Genomic DNA, 15,938 nt, shown 5'->3' on the forward strand with positions numbered 1-15,938 from the left:
TGTGGACGTGTGTTGGGGGCGCGGGGGAGGTGTTTAGCTAGCAGGCTGGCATCAGTGGACTGGGGAAGGGGAATGGGGCAGGTAGGCTCCAGGGCAGAGAAGAATTATTAGAAGTGGAAGGATGCCTTTGGGAGTGGGTCTGACTGCAGCCCACATCGCCATGGGTTGAGTTTCCTCCTCTCTGCTGGCTTTAAGGGTGAAACGGAGTCAGTAAGCTGACATTCTCACCCATAGCTGGTGTAAAGAATGGTTCATTCGGCTGATGTGCATGATGGTTAATGTGAAGCAAAGAAAGACCCAAGCTGTCAGAAGGCCCCTTCCAACAGCCAGTGCAGTGGAGGGGCTTTGGTTTATTGGTAGCTGCCGTCGCTGGTAGCCGTTCACATGCGAACATTGTAACAGGTTTTCTGGTTTTCAAAAAATGTTCTTTTTATACATAAGAGTTGAAATAGAATAGCTTTACAGTTAAAACATTGCATATAAAAAAGCAGAGCTCATTCCTGTGACACAACATTCAATAGTCAAGGCCCAACACTTCAACCGGTTCTTTGATGCTAAGCGGAAACATGGTTTAAGTACACTTCCTGTAAAAATGTACAAGTAGTCACTGGGATGCAGAAGCCCTTAGAAAAAGTACAATATAAAAAGACATTCGATACTAACTGGAACCAGCAGCTTGCAATCACTATCGTGTATTTTACATTTCTCCAAGATATTCAAATACAAATTACACCTCTCTGGGGCCTTGTGGCAACTGTCTCAAAAAAAATCAGATAATCTCACAAATTATCAAAAAGGTAAGTACTCCCGTGGTGGCCCCTCCTCCCCTCGCTCACGTAAAAAAGCATGCGTTTGCACACCATCTCGTGCCACTCAGGGAAAGAACTTGCATTTATATAGCATCTTTCGTGAACTCAGGACGTCCCAAAGTGTTTTACAGCCAATGAAGTATTTCAGTGTAGTCACTATTGTAATGTAGGGAACTGCAGCAGCCACATTGCGCACAGCAAGCTCCCACAAATGGAATGAGATACATGATAATCTGTTGGTTGAGGGATCAATGGTGGCCAGGACAGCAGAAGAACTCCCCTACTCTTCTTCAAAAAATGCCATAGGATCTTTTGCGAACTAAATTTCTCCTCTTCATTCCGACGGAGATGGAACAACTCCTGTCCATTCACTTATTGTTGTTACTGGTGAGAAAACTGACAAAAGCCACTCGAGTCAGATTGATGAGGTGAGAGAGGGGGCAGCCCTGCCTTTTGTATCAGTGACCACCTGCTCCAGAGGTCGGTACTACAAACACCAACCTGCCTCCAACATGGATCGACATAGCACCCAACTTCACAGCACAGGAAACCCCAAGCGGTGGGGAAAAGATAAACTATGTCAGTATTTACAAAACAAACCCCAACTACAATTAACGGCAACTGATCAGGCAAGTACTGGTGAGATGGCAGGTTCCTGTGATGTGACCAGCCCATCCGTCACCAGACTGCAATCAGGAGGATTCAATCTTCACTTTAAACGGAGAGCGCTCGGCCATCTTCCGTCTGACAGGAATACAAGAGGCCAGCAACAGCTCATTCACCAGAAAGCGGGCAATTTAGTGCCGGTTTGCAGTGGTAAACCGAGAAGAATCCATCGCACTGGGAACGAGCAGTGGGTCTGGGTTTGTGACCACCCCGAGCATCATTGAGAAAAGTGAAGAGAGGGCCAGCAGTGTCACTCGAGGGCCCCCGAGTGTGTGTCTGTGTGAACTGCACCAACAGGCACAATAGGCAAGGTGGGTCCCCATTGGTGGACGCTGGGATGGTGGGTCCCTATTGGTGGATGCTGGGTCCCCATTGGTGGACGCTGGGATGGTGGGTCCCCATTGGTGGATGCTGGGATAGTGGGCCCCTATTGGTGGACGCTGGGATGGTGGGTCCCCATTGGTGGACACTGGGATGGTGGGTCCCCATTGGTGGACACTGGGATGGTGGGTCCACATTGGTGGACACTGGGTTGGCGGGTCCACATTGGTGGACACTGGGTTGGCGGGTCCCCATTGGTGGATGCTGGGATGGCGGGTGTGCCTTTTTACGCTGTTCCTGAAATCAGCTCACAGTATAACATGGAGCGACGAGAGAAACTGGCCATAATGAGGTACTGCTGGAGGAAAAGCTGCACACATCAACCAGAGATCCAGCCCCACCCCACATAGACCCAATCGTCCTTCAGAGCAGACAATACATGGGCTTCTGATGGGCTGCTGCTTGCTAACTGTGAGGTGGTCCGGGCCCACTTTCTACACAAGGTCCGACCCCTGAACACTTGCTGACTCTCTGCAGTGAATAATGAGAGAAAGACAAGCAACCCCTTGCTGAGTGTAGAGGACATGGCTTATCTAACTGAAGCTGTAAATGGTAAACTGTGCTCAGCTGTTTGCTCTGTCTGTCCCCAGTAAAGCCCATTGTTTAAGGTGACTTTTCAATGGCACTTTATAGACAGAGGTTTCTTTCAGTTGTTTGAAGGAAGTTCAGCCTGTCTCCAAAGTTCTGGGGATTGTGGTCACAGGAGCCTTTATCTCCAACAGGTACCTTTGCAAACAGCAACCTATTGCCCGGTCATCCTGCTATTAATCTTGAATACCTGATGTACCTATTGTTTCAAGTTTTTTCCATTTTTCCCTATCACCTCGGAGATATCTGCGCTGCTCTAATTCTGGCCTCTTGCAGGAATGATCCCCCATTTTCATCGCTCTACCATTGGCGGCCGTGCCTTCAGCTGCCTGGGCCCAGAGCTCTGGAATTCCCTCCCAAAACCCCTCTACCTCTGATTCCTCCTTTAAGTCACTCCTGAGACCCTACCTCTTTGACCAAGCTTTTGGTGGCCTGCCTTATATTTCCTGTGGTTCAATATCAAATTTTGCTTTATACCGCTATGCGGTGTCTTGGGAAGTTTCACTACATTAAAGGCGCTATGTAAATGCACGCTGTTGTTATGCCCTGCAACAAACCCCAGTCAGGGGAACACCCCATCATCACCCCTCCCAAAGATGCTGTGTAATTGCCCACGAGAAGGGCAGGAGAGAGGCCCAGTGTGACTCCCTCACTGCACTGGCAAAGTGCCTGGATTCTGCTGGTTGGCAATGCCACCCCTGCCCTTTAATAGCAAGGAGAAAGCTGGGTGGGGGAAGAGGATGGTGACTACGGGCACAGAGCCGCAATACATCAGTGCTGTCCACATGTGGCAAAGGCAGGATTTGAAAATGAAATGGTTAATTTCAAAATCGGTTTAATTATCATAAACTGTGAAACAAGCAACTATGGGATGGCACACGTTTGTCAGAATTATTCTGACTCTTTAAAGAAAGCTCAGATTCTGGTCTATTAATAATAGACGACTTCAGTTCTAGCTCTCATTGCACCGTATGCTTTAATTGGATGCTGATTGTCAGAGGGTCACTGGTAAATCTGTGGGATTGTGTTGTGGAGCCGCACGCTGTCACTCTGCCTGATAACACACCAAGCATTTCAGGGGAAAAACTCTCTGTTGTGCCACCGTGGCTCGTACAATGAGTCTCAAAATGTAATTTGAACAGACTCATATATTCAAAATAACTTTATCCATTGGACAGAACCAGTTCCTGCCGCAATGATTTTGGAAATAGAGCTGTAGAACAGACAACCGTCCAAATCTTGCTGGGAAAATAACGGTCTTAACGACGCACCCCGTTATTAATGCACAAGCCAACCAGCAAACTCAGGGGATGAAGAGATAGGCCATGAGTTGCAAATCTCCAGAACATGCTGCTTGATTTACATCAATCCGTCGTTTCCCTTGCACAAACGGCCTCTCGCCCTCAGCTTCCACATTATTTTAAAGAACTTGCTGAATTTGCACATTAATTGCTCATTAAACTCACTGCAGAAAGTTAGGGCTGGTAATGAATAGAGTAAGTGCCCTTTTAACAGGGTGAGAAATGTTAGTGCAATGCCAAAGAACGTCTTTGGCCCAGAAAGGGAACAACTGAAACCGTTGAGTCTCAATGCTGAATGTAATAAATTCTTCTCAGATTTAAAAAGTTCTAATTTTATGTTTTTTTTTCTTACTTTTCCTTTCTGCCTCTCTCTCTCAATCCAATCTTTCTTTCCCTCTCTTTATTTCTCTTTCTGTATCTGATTTGACTCTAATTTAGCCAATTTCCTGCTCAGGCATTCCTCTGTTTCTTTCTCAATCCTCATGTCTCATTGGTTCAGGAGATAGACTGTCGGTCCCGTCAGTCACTGAGGTGCCAGATACCCCGGTGTCCTCCTGCACCGTTATCAGCTCGCTCTCCCAGCAAGTTATGCCGCAAATTATATTCGAGCTGAAGGGCGCAGGACAAGGCCGAAGCGACAGCCCCGATTCAATAGGATTAGGCTCCAAGTGTCGAGGTTTGACTGGAATGAAGGTGGGCAGCTCCCTGGGGACGCACACAGTCACCGTCACTCCCACACGCATCAATCCTCTGCAAGTAACACTTTCCTGTTTAACACAACATGACTGAGTGTACCACCAGCCCTGGATAACACAAGTCCATATTGGCTGAGACATTTGCTGTGCTGTTAGTGTCCAGAGGTTGATCAACAGGTTGAGTGATGGGCTGCAGGTAGTGTAATTTTGAGACGACATTTCATCGACCTTCCAGGGCTCGTACTGGAGTGTGGGCCGATCAGGAGTTCATAATGCTGCTTTCAGGAAATCACCAGGTCATGGAGCTAATGTTTGAACTTTGCCCTTCAGGTGAGGAGCCTGCCCTGCCACCCAACAGAAGAACACATCAGAATCCCGGGCATGTGTTGTGCAGGATTTTCTGACAATTAAATGGTGAGAAAATTCAGCAGAGGAGGTTTCTGCTCTTGGTATGAAGCGGACAATTACCCCATGAATCTCGAGTGTCTCCCTCTTTAACATGCTCCAGAATCCTGCTGGCTATTCTAGTTATTGATCTGGTTGGAGCCAGTGTCACCAGGAATTGGCAGCAGGCTTGGCTTCACTGAGCTCCGAGATGTACAGTGAGCAACCCTAAGCAACTAAAACTTCACAGCCAACAGCAAGCAATGGAAACAAACATTGATCAATTAACATTAATGACTGGAAAATAATTAAGACAGAAAGAGATTCCGTATGAACATGATGGGAACGGTTTAGTCCCAATTAGGTTCACATAATACCTGACTTCAGCCACTCTGCAGAGGAGGTTAAATGTAAGGTTTGATTAAAACAAGTCATCTAGAGCATGAGCCTTAGCAGAACCCTTTAATCTACAACGAAGGTAAAAAAGTCCCAATCCAGTCTGCACCGTGTTGTTCACAGCATCATAACTCAGGACAGCATCCGAGGAGAGCTGGGAAAAATATTTAGGAAAAAAACAAACTGAATGTAAGCAGGAATTAAAACCAGCAAAAGCTGGAACAGCCAGCAGGTCCCTCAGTGTCCGTGGTGTTCGAACAAAGGCTCTCTCCACAAAATCTCTTTTCAGAAGCTGAGCATTTCCAGCATTCGCGGTTTTGAGTTCACGTTTCCAGCATTCCCAATCATTTTCTTTTAATCTCTGCTCAAACATCTCTTTTCCTTGGAGTCTCCACGCTGTTTGCGATGGGACTTTCCTGCCCAAACTTTCCCCACCCAACAATTGCACTGAGACAGCTGGCTACTCAGGGAGGGACACGTCAATAATTAAATCTGCTCCCGAAAATAAATCAACAACTTGTGTGCTCTAAAAGGTTCAGCGACTCTCTCGAAGCCAGAAGAGAATGGAGCCAGGAGCCCGGTGAGGCTGCCATGATGCATCTAATATTTACAAAGGCCAATGCTGGTAAGAGAATGCTGCATCCAGTACCAGTTCCAGTCTGCTCCATATAAAGTACCCATCTCCTTGGAGAAAACGTTACCCCCAATCTTTGTTACAACGCTATTTGTGGGCCCTCAGGAGTTGGCTGCCTACTGTTGCAGCTTGGGAGTCCACGCTGGGTCATATGTCCATGTAGTCATCTTCATCATCATCGCTCTCACTTTCCAGTGATGACTCTTGGCTCGACGTCTCCAGGATTTCCAGTGCCGGCTGACACAGCGCCTCTTTCTTTACGTTGGCAGCAGACTGTGCAGACAGGATGGCAGTCTGAAAGGGAATGGGGACAGCAGCTTTTAGGCCAGAGCATTTCTACAGTGAACGGTAAAAGATTGCAAAACCAATCTCAAAGACCACCTGTATGGGATGGAGGGACCATCTTTGTACAGACATTGATGATGGTGCTTTCAGAGAGAGAATGAAGACAATGGCAAGGGTTCATACCCACACACAGATGGGCCTGACCATGATAACTGATGGTAGGGTAGGCTTGTGTGGGCAGGAACATCGGCAGGGCCCAGGTAGAGGAGTGGGAAGGTCGGGGCGGATAAGCGGCGAGATGCGGTGAATGTTTATGGCGGAGAAGCGGCAAGAGATCATGTCGGAGATGAGGGTACGGGGCCCAGGACCAGCCCACACTGCGATATGTGTGCGCACTAGACCCGTGCAGCAGAGCTGGTCTTCAGTCATCCTGGTTCAACCCTTGTCACTGGATAAAGGCCTCGCTCTGTCAAGCCCGTGTGGTGGCTGGTGTGCAACGGTCACCACACGTTAAAAAATCCACACACAGGCATCTTCCACCCCCTCAATTGGAATTCAGGACTGGAATATCGGGTCCTTCATCGAAACACCTGTGAACTCTTGTGGAAGCAAGTCATCCTCGTTCAAGGGACCGCCTATGATGATGAGATTTGTGTGCAAGCACGGAGCCAAACATCAACTAAAAGGACCCCACACCTAAACCAAGGAGATCTAAAATACTGATTAAGTGAACAGCAAATACCTAGAGGTACTGGGTGACCCACTCTTTGCTCCTCACTCATACCAACACTCCACTGTAGTATTACAGACGTTGCCTTTGGTGTAAATACCATCTTTCACACAACGGTATACCAAAGTCACATCTGTCTGTCCCTGAAGGTGATGGGGCCATTAACCTCGGGAGTGGGGAGGCAGCACAGGGAGCAGGGCGGGATTCTGCTCATCCCACTTTCATTCGGGGACAGGATAAATGTGCAGTGATATGTCCAGACACTGTGACAAAGCAACTAAACACACTAATGAAATGCTGGGGCATATAACCAGAACTGTAGAGTACATGGGTTAGATACAGAGTAAAGCTCCCTCTACACTGTCCAATCAAACATTCCCAGGGCAGGTACAGCATTGGTTAAGCAGAGATAAAAGCTCCCTCTACACTGCTCCACAAATATACCTCAGCAGAGCGCGCATAATGCTTGTGACATTTTCCCATGGTTGGTACCCTTTGCGTGAAATTGGCAACTTAGTCCCCACAACCCCCACCCCCACCCCCCCCGAGATGTCTGCGCTCCTCCAATTCTGCCCTCTTGAGCATCTCTGATTATAATCGTTCAAGCGGAGTTATAGGCAAAATTAAATCTGTTGAACTGAATCGGTTTTATTCATATTTTTGAATCGCAAGATTAACACTTTGTTGTACAGTATTTGGATCAGGGATTATGATCAGGGATGCTCAGGAGGGCAGAATTAGAGGAGTGCAGATATCTCGGGGGCTGTGGGGCTGGAGGAGATTACAGACATAGGGAGGGGCGAGGCCATGGAGGGATTTGAAAACAAGGATGAGAATTTTGAAATTGAGCCAATGTAGGTCAGCGAGCACAGGGGTGATAGGTAAAGCATGTAAATAGCAGTAAATGACAATCTGCGAATACTTCTGGTGCTTCCCTTCAGTAAAATGAGCGTTGTGCGGTTTTGAATGGCCAAGTTGAGAGATACGGAGCCAGCGGGCAGGGGAGAGGAGACATTCAGCCCTTCAGTCTCGGTGGGATTTGACCCCAGATGTGAAGAGCCAGTGTCTAACCCACTGCACCACTCAGTGTTCTTTGTCTTTTGAAATGTTTTTACCATCTTTCAGGAGTCCATGTGACTCTGATAAAGGACTGCAGACCTCTGCTGCTGGTGCTCTATAAAATGGGTCCTTAGAAGCAAACGATCCGATCCTGGGAAGCTCTTTCCTATCTGGTGGAGATGTTCCTTGACCTTCCTCTCTCAGCCTGCACCATCTACTCCTTGTATACTGTTGAAACCTACTGGTGAGATTAGTCAGTGTTGAAGACTGACACATGGATATCTGGTGGATGTTTACATGCAGGAGGCCGCCATTTGACCCTTCACCCCTCCACTTCATTCTTCCTGTCCCCCAGTTCGTCCGGTGATGATCTTACATTAACGCCCTCTAGTTACCTAGTCAATGACCAGTGGAAATAGTTTTCTCCTGATTTACTTTATCAAAGACCCCGCTAATTTTGAACATCTCTATTAGACCTTGCCATACAGTGGACACCATATGTTAAACTCTGCCCACCAATGTTCCCTCTAATTTATTTTTGGGCTGCGCCGCCCCTTTAACGGGCTGCATGGCCCATTCGATATTTCCCGCATGGGAAATTTGTCCCATTTAAAACCTGGCGAGCCAGCTGCATGAGAGCTCCAGAGCAACGCATGGTCGCGCAGCTGAAAGGGGAACATTGCTACCCACATGGTCCAGCATTGCTCACAAGCTTGGAGAGTTATGAGGAACAGTCTGCATTCTCCTGAGCACACACACTGGCGCGGCTCATAAAGGGCAAGCAAAATCATCATCACCATAGGCAGTCCCTCGGAATCGAGAAAGACTTGCTTCCACTCTAAAAGTGAGTTCTTAGGTGGCGGTACAGTCCAATACGAGAACCACAGTCCCTGTCACAGGTGGGACAGATAGTCATTGAGGGAAGGGGAGGGTGGGATTGGTTTGCCGCATGCTCCTTCCGCTGTCTGCGCTTGGTTTCTGCATGCTCTCGGCGCCGAGACTCAAGGTGTTTAGCGCCCTCCCAGATGCACTTCCTCCACTTAGGGCAGACTGGTCTTTGGCCAGGGACTCCCAGGTGTCGGTGGGGAGGTTGCACTTTATCAGGGAGGCTTTGAGAGTGTCCTTGTAACATTTCCACTGCCCACCTTTGGCTTGTTTGCCATGAAGGAGTTCAGAGTAGAGCGCTTGCTTTGGGAGTTTTGTGTCTGGCATGCGGACAATGTGGCCTGCCCACCGGAGCTGATCAAGTGTGGTCAGTGCTTCAATGATGGGGATGTTGGCCTGGTCGAGGACACTAACGTTGGTGCGTTGTCCTCCCAGGGAATTTGTAGGATCTTGCGGAGGCATCGTTGGTGGTATTTCTCCAGCGACTTGAGGTGTCTACTGTACTTGGTCCACGTCTCTGAGCCATACAAGAGGGCGGCTATTACTACAGCCTGTAGACCATGAGCTTGTTGGCAGATTTGAGGGTCTGGTCTTCAAATACTCTTTTCCTCAGACAGCCGAAGGCTGTGCTGGCGCGCACAGGATAAATAAACACAAGGAAAGACAAATAGGCCCTGGGCGATTTCTTACCTTTAATTTTTGCTTGGTTTCCTCGGACACACTACCTTTCGGTGACAGTAGGGTTGGGGTTGGCGGTGTGACGGTTATCTCTGGTGGAAACTTTGCCACAGACGATGGAATGAAAAGCTTTGGCATGTTTGGTGGGACACGAGATTTTATCCGACTGCCGTCCCCTTTGCAGGCCTGGGAGGTTGAGCTGGTGGCAGGGTCGTGTACCGAGCTGGAAGCTAGAGAGAAGGAACGTAGCAATGAGCCCAGTCACATGATTATATCAGGCACATGGCACAGCAGCGTTAAAATGCATCACGCTCAAATCCCTGCCCCAAACTGCTGAGCTTTCTATTCTATTCATCTACATAAATTATACAGGCTTTAAAAAAAAATCACAATTCCCCCGAAAATCCCTTAACGTTTAGAGGTATCTTTTACATCCTTAAAAATCTCTTATAGATTTTCACCTTCCACTCCCCTGCCTGTTGAAATCTTGCACATCTCTTGGCAAACATGGGCTGCGTTTTATATACCAGCAGTGTGTGCACTTGCATCGTGACCAATTTTACTTACACAGAAAAGTTCAATCCCCACTCTGTAATGAGATAACAACCAGGTGTACATTATAAGGAATAGCAGTCTGTACATTATAGGGAATAGCAATGTGTATATTATAGGGCATAGCAGTCTGTGTACATTACAGGGAATAGCAGTCTGTGTGCATTATAGGGAACAGCAGCCCATGAGTACATTATAAGGAACAGGAGTCCATGCTTATAGTGGGCGCGTTGGTGCAAATGCAATTTGTTGGTTACACGCGATGGCTGGTATAGCCATCATCATCATAGACAGCCCCTCGAAATCGAGGAAGACTTGCTTCCACTCCTGAAGTGAGTTCTTTGGTGACTGAACAGTCCAATACGAGAACCACAGACTCTGTCACAGGTGAGACAGATAGTCGTTGAGGGAAGGGGTGGATGGGACTGGTTTGCCACATGCTCCTTCCGCTGCCTGCGCTTGATTTCTGCATGCTCTCGGCATTGAGACTTGAGGTGCTCAGCGCCCTCCCGGATGCACTTCCTCCACTGAGGGCGGACTTTGGCCAGGGGCTCCCAAGTGTCAGTGGGGATGGATGTCACACTTTATCAGGGAGGCTTTGAGGGTGTCCTTGTAGCATTTCCACTGCCCACGTTTGGCTTGTTTGCCGTGAAGGAGTTCCGAGTAGAGCACTTGCTTTGGGAGTCTCGTGTCTGGCATACGAACTATGTGGCCTGCCCAGCGGAGCTGATCGAGTGTGGTCAGTGCTTCAATGCTGGGGATGTTGGCCTGGTCGTGGATGCTAATGTTGGTGCGCCTGTTCTCCCAGGGGATTTGTAGGATCTTGCGGAGACATCGTTGGTGATACTTCTCCAGCAACTTGAGGTGTCTGCTGTACGTGGTCTGTCTCTCTGAGCCATACAGGAGGGTAGGTATTACTGCAGCTCTGTAGACCATGAGTTTGGTGGCAGTTTTGAGGGCTTGGTCTTCAAACACTTTTTAATCAGGCGGCTGAAGGCTGCATTGGAGGCGGTGTTGGATCTTGTCGTCAATTCCTACTCTTGTTGATAGGAGGCTCCCGAGATATGGAAAGTGGTCCACGGTGTCCAGGGCCGCGCCGTGGATTTTGATGACTGGGGGACAGTGTTGTGCGGTGAGGACAAGCTGGTGAAGGACCTTTGTCTTACGGATGTTTAGCGTAAGGCCCATGCTTTCGTACGTCTTAGTAAATACGTCGAGTATGTCCTGGAGTTCAGCCTCTGTGTGTGCACAGACGCAGGCGTCGTCCGTGTACTGTAGCTCGACGACAGAGGTTGGGGTAGTCTTGGACCTGGCCTGGAAACGGCGCAGGCTGAACAGGTTCCCACTGGTTCTGTAGTTTAGTTCCATTCCAGCGGGGAGCTTGTTGACTGTGAGGTGGAGCATGGCAGCGAGGAAGATTGAGAAGAGGGTTGGAGCGATGACGCAGCCCTGTTTGACCCCTGTCTGGACGTGGATTGGGTCTGTGATGGATCCGTTGGTAAGGATCACGGCCAGCATGTCGTCGTGGAGCAGGTGGAGGATGGCGACGAACTTTTGGGGGCATCCGAAACGGAGGAGAATGCTCCATAGACCCTCGAGGTTGACTGTGTCAAAGGCCTTTGTAAGGTCACCAGCCATGTATAAGGGTTGGCGCTGTTCCCTGAATTTTTCCTGTAGTTGTCGTGCTGCAAAGATCATGTCCATTGTGCCCAGTAGGGAACGAAATCCGCACTGTGACTCTGGGAGGAGCTCCTTGGCCATGGGAAGACGACGGTTGAGAACTCTAGCGATGATGTTCCCAGTGGCTGATAGCAGGGAGATTCCTCTGTAGTTGCCACAGTCAGACTTGTCTACTTTTTAAAAGATGGTCACGATTACTGCATCTCTGAGATTCCCCAGCATGCTCTCCTCCCTCCAGATGAGAGAGATGCCAGCAGTGCCTCTCCATCATACTTCAGTATCTCAGCAGGGATTCCATCCGCACCTGTAGCCTTGTTGTTTTTAAGCCGTCTTATGGCTTTTTCGACTTTGTGCAGTGTTGGGGTTTCACTGAGGTGGTGGCGGGTCGCATGCTGCGGGATGGAGTCTGGAACACTCGAGTCAAAGGCAGAGTCTTGATTGAGGAGATCTTCGAAGTGCTCCTTTCCTTCCAGCGGGCCCTGACTGCCTCGGTGTCCTTGATGAGTGTTTCCCCGTTCTTGGCCAACAGTGGGTATAACAGAAGAACATAAGAAATAGGAGCAGGAGTAGGCCAATACGGCCCCTCGAGCCTGCTCCGCCATTTACTACGATCATGGCTGTTCCGATCATGGACTCAGGTCCACTTCCCTGCCCGCTCCCCAAAACCCCTTATTCCTTTATCGGTTAAGAAACTGTCTATCTCTCTGTTTTAAATTTATTTAATGTCCCAGCTTCTGCAGCTCTCTGAGGCAGCAAATTCCACAGATTTACAACCCTCAGAGAAGAAATTCCTCCTCATCTCAGTTTTAAATGGCGGCTAAGATCATGCCCTCTAGTTCTAGTCTCCCCCATCAGTGGAAACATCCTCTCTGCATCCACCTTGTCAAGCCCCCTCATACTCTTACACGTTTCGATAAGATCAATTGATACGGCTGAATTGTTTCGCTAGCCCACGATAGATGACTTTGATCCAGGGGCCACGCCAACAACCCAAGGCATTCTGTTGTTCATGGCCCTGAAAACCCATGCAATTCACAAGAAGATACCAAGAATGCTGTCAGTCAAAACAGCGAGGTGTGAACTAGTAAGTGCAGCAGTTTCTCCCCCAAATAAATGCAGCACTTAAGGCACTGTGACCAGCAACTTGGAAACAGACGTTACTGCTTTTTGACCACTGTAAGTAACTGCCGTTTTAAACATGGACAGTTTAAGTGGTGGGGACTGTGTTATAGGGAGCAGCAGCCCATGTGTGTTTAAAAACATAAGAAATAGGAGCAGGAGTAGGCCATACAGCCCCTCGAGCCTGCTCCGCCATTCAATAAGATCATGGGATCAATTAGAGCAGTGTACACACAGCGGGAGTAAATGGAGTCTTTTATTTGGGAATTTGGAAAGAGTGGGAATTTTGGGTAAGTAACGGTAGATAGAAGCTATAAATAGTGAAATTTAGTTTAACATTTTGGTTTAAAGCTAGAACTTAAAAAATTGTAGTTAACGGAAGCTGCCTGTCATTGGCAGTTAATGGTCAGTCAGCTGTGTGTTGTTCTTGAATAAGTGCTAGTTACTGTGAGCAGGTGTAACTTGGGTGAGGCTGTTCTAGTATGCAAGTACACAGTGAGTATTTGCACTAGGTTTTTGAGCATCCTTCTGTGCCTGCGCGCTCTGGACTCCGCCCCCGGCACCTGCGCATGTGCAGACTATTGTGCTTTTGTGACCTGCGCTGCCATCTATGCGCGGGGCGGGGTCAGGAACTTGGGCTGGGAGGAGTGGGCGGGGGTCAGAAACTTGGGCTGGGGGGAGGGGAGGGTCAGGAACTTGGGCTGGGGGGGGCGGGCTAGCCTGTCTGGGGTCTGAAATCAGAATGGTTTGAATTACACTTTGCAAAATCACTCAGAACTTGCTTCGAGTTACACATTCCAGAGAAACTTCTGGGTGTGTCGTATCCTCCAAGCAGACCAATCAGCAATCGGGTCATGTGATCATGGAGATCCTATCAGAGACAATGAGCATTTTGCTAGTGCAAATAACGACGTCCATAAAAGTAAACACTTCTGCAGAACCGAGCTGGAGTGCACTTGAACAGTGTGTTTTATTTGGGAATTTGGAAAGAGTGGGAATTTGGAGAAGAGGGGGAAGGACCTAATTGGAGGCGGTATCAGCGGCGGTAGAACCTTTGATAATTTCCCAAGAAAACAAGTGACTTCATAGGACAGCAGGTAGGTGATTGGTTGGTGAGTATTCAAGTTTTTTTTCTCTCTAACCTAAGACAGTGGTTTAAACTAGGTGTGGGAAACTATATAGTATTGTATTAAATTTGTAGCTTAACTAGTTAAACTAATTAATATAACTATAAATAATCATTGAATAAAGACTTTAACTAATTTAATAAATAAAATAAGGTTAGGAGTAGGTGGTGTGTCTGGACTGCAGTATGTGGGAGTTTGTGGACAGCGAGACGGTCCAGAGCAAACAGGCCTCCAGGAAATGTCTCCATCTCATATCTCCCCAGCTCAGAGACATTGAGCTGGAGTGCGAGTTCGAGACACTCCGTCACATAAGGGGGCGGGGGGAGGGGGGAGAATTTCCAGACAGTTTTAACTAGAATACAGTCACACTCCAGATTCAGGAAAGGGAGGGTGTGATGTCAGGGAGTCGGGTCACGAGGACTTAGGAGAGGTTGTGAAGGAGGTTCCGTAGACACTGGTCCTGTCCAACAGGTACGATGTACTCGCTCCCTGTGAGGACATGGAGACAGACTGCAGGGAGGACAGCCATAATGCAGAAGGGGTGGGGGGAGAGAGAGCAGAATAGAGATGTGGTAGTGATAGGGGACTCTATAATTAGGGGGTATATAGAATCTTAGAAATTTACAGTGCAGAAGGAGGCTATTTCGTCCCATCGTGTCCGTGCCTGCCAACAAGAGGCTTTCCAGCCTATTCCCACTTTCTAGCTCTGGGTCCGTACCTGCAGGTTACAGAACCTCAAGTACACATCCAAGTACTTTTTAAATGTGGTGAGGGTTTCTGCCTCTACCACCTTTTCAGGCAGCGAGCTGTAGACCCCCACCACCATCTGGGTGAAGAAATTTCCCCTCAAATCCCCTCTAAACTTTCTACCAATTACTTTAAATTTATGCCACCTGGTCGTTGACCTCTCTGCTAAGGGAAATAGACCCTTTCGATGCACTTTATCTTGGCCCCTCATAATGTTATACACCTCAATGAGGTCTCCCCTCAGCCTCCTCTGTACCAAGGAAAACAAACCCAGCCTATCTAATCTGTTCTCATAACTAAGATTCTCCACTCCCGGCAACATCCTCGTAAATCTCCTCTGTATCTTCTCCAGTGCAATCACATCCTTCATGTAATATGGTGACCAAAACTGCATGCAGTACTCTAGCTGTGGCCTATCCAGTGTTTTATTATGTTCAAGCATAACCTCCCTGCTCTTGTATTCTATGCCTCGGCTAATAAAGGCAAGCATTCCGTATGCCTTCTTAACCACCTTGTCTACCTGGCCTGCTACCTTCAGAGATCTGTGCACATGCACTCCAAGGTCCCTTTGTTTCTCTACACTTCTCAGTATCCTACCATTTAATGTGCATTCCCTTTCCTTGTTAGCCCTCCCCAAATGCATTACCTCACACGTCTCTAGATGTAATTCCATTTGCCACTGTTCTGTCCACCTGACCAGTTGATTGATATCTTCCTGCAGTCTATAGCTTTCTTCTTCATTATTAACCACACAGCCGATTTTAGTATCATCTGCAAACTTCTTAATCATACCCCCTATATTCAAGTCTAGATCATTGATGTACACCACAAAAAGCAAGGGACCTAGTACTGAGCCTTGCGGAACCCCACTGGAAACAGCCTTCCAGTCACAAAAACACCCATCAACCATTACCCTTTGCTTCCTGCCTTTGAGCCAATTTTGGATCCAACTCGTCACTTTGCCCTGGCTTTTCCTTTGGTGACTAGTCCGCCATGTGGGACCTTATCAAAAGCCTTGCTGAAATCCATATACACTACATCAAATGCACTACCCTCATCGACCCTCCTCGGAAAATGTAATCAAGTTAGTCAGACACGACCTTCCCTTAACAAATCCGTGCTGACTGTCCTTGATTAATCCGTGTCATTCTAAATGAAGATTTATCCTGCCCTTCAGAATTTTTGCCAATAATTTTCCCACCACCGAGGTTAGACTGACTGG

The 15,938-nt window shown here is 48.0% G+C and overlaps 1 protein-coding gene across 1 annotated transcript in view; it reads right to left on the reverse strand.

Annotated features, from left to right (window-relative positions):
• Positions 1–303: 303 nt before the first annotated feature.
• The window catches only part of cabin1 (calcineurin binding protein 1), a 539,464-nt gene continuing 523,829 nt past the window's right edge, over positions 304–15,938 (reverse strand). Inside the window, 2 exon segments of the mRNA XM_070887525.1 lie at positions 304–6,148; positions 9,504–9,721. Coding sequence (XP_070743626.1) covers positions 6,002–6,148; positions 9,504–9,721 — 365 coding nt within the window. The 3' untranslated portion in view covers positions 304–6,001.

Source organism: Pristiophorus japonicus, chromosome 8 (genome assembly GCF_044704955.1).
Source record: "Pristiophorus japonicus isolate sPriJap1 chromosome 8, sPriJap1.hap1, whole genome shotgun sequence".
NCBI lineage: Eukaryota > Metazoa > Chordata > Chondrichthyes > Pristiophoridae > Pristiophorus > Pristiophorus japonicus.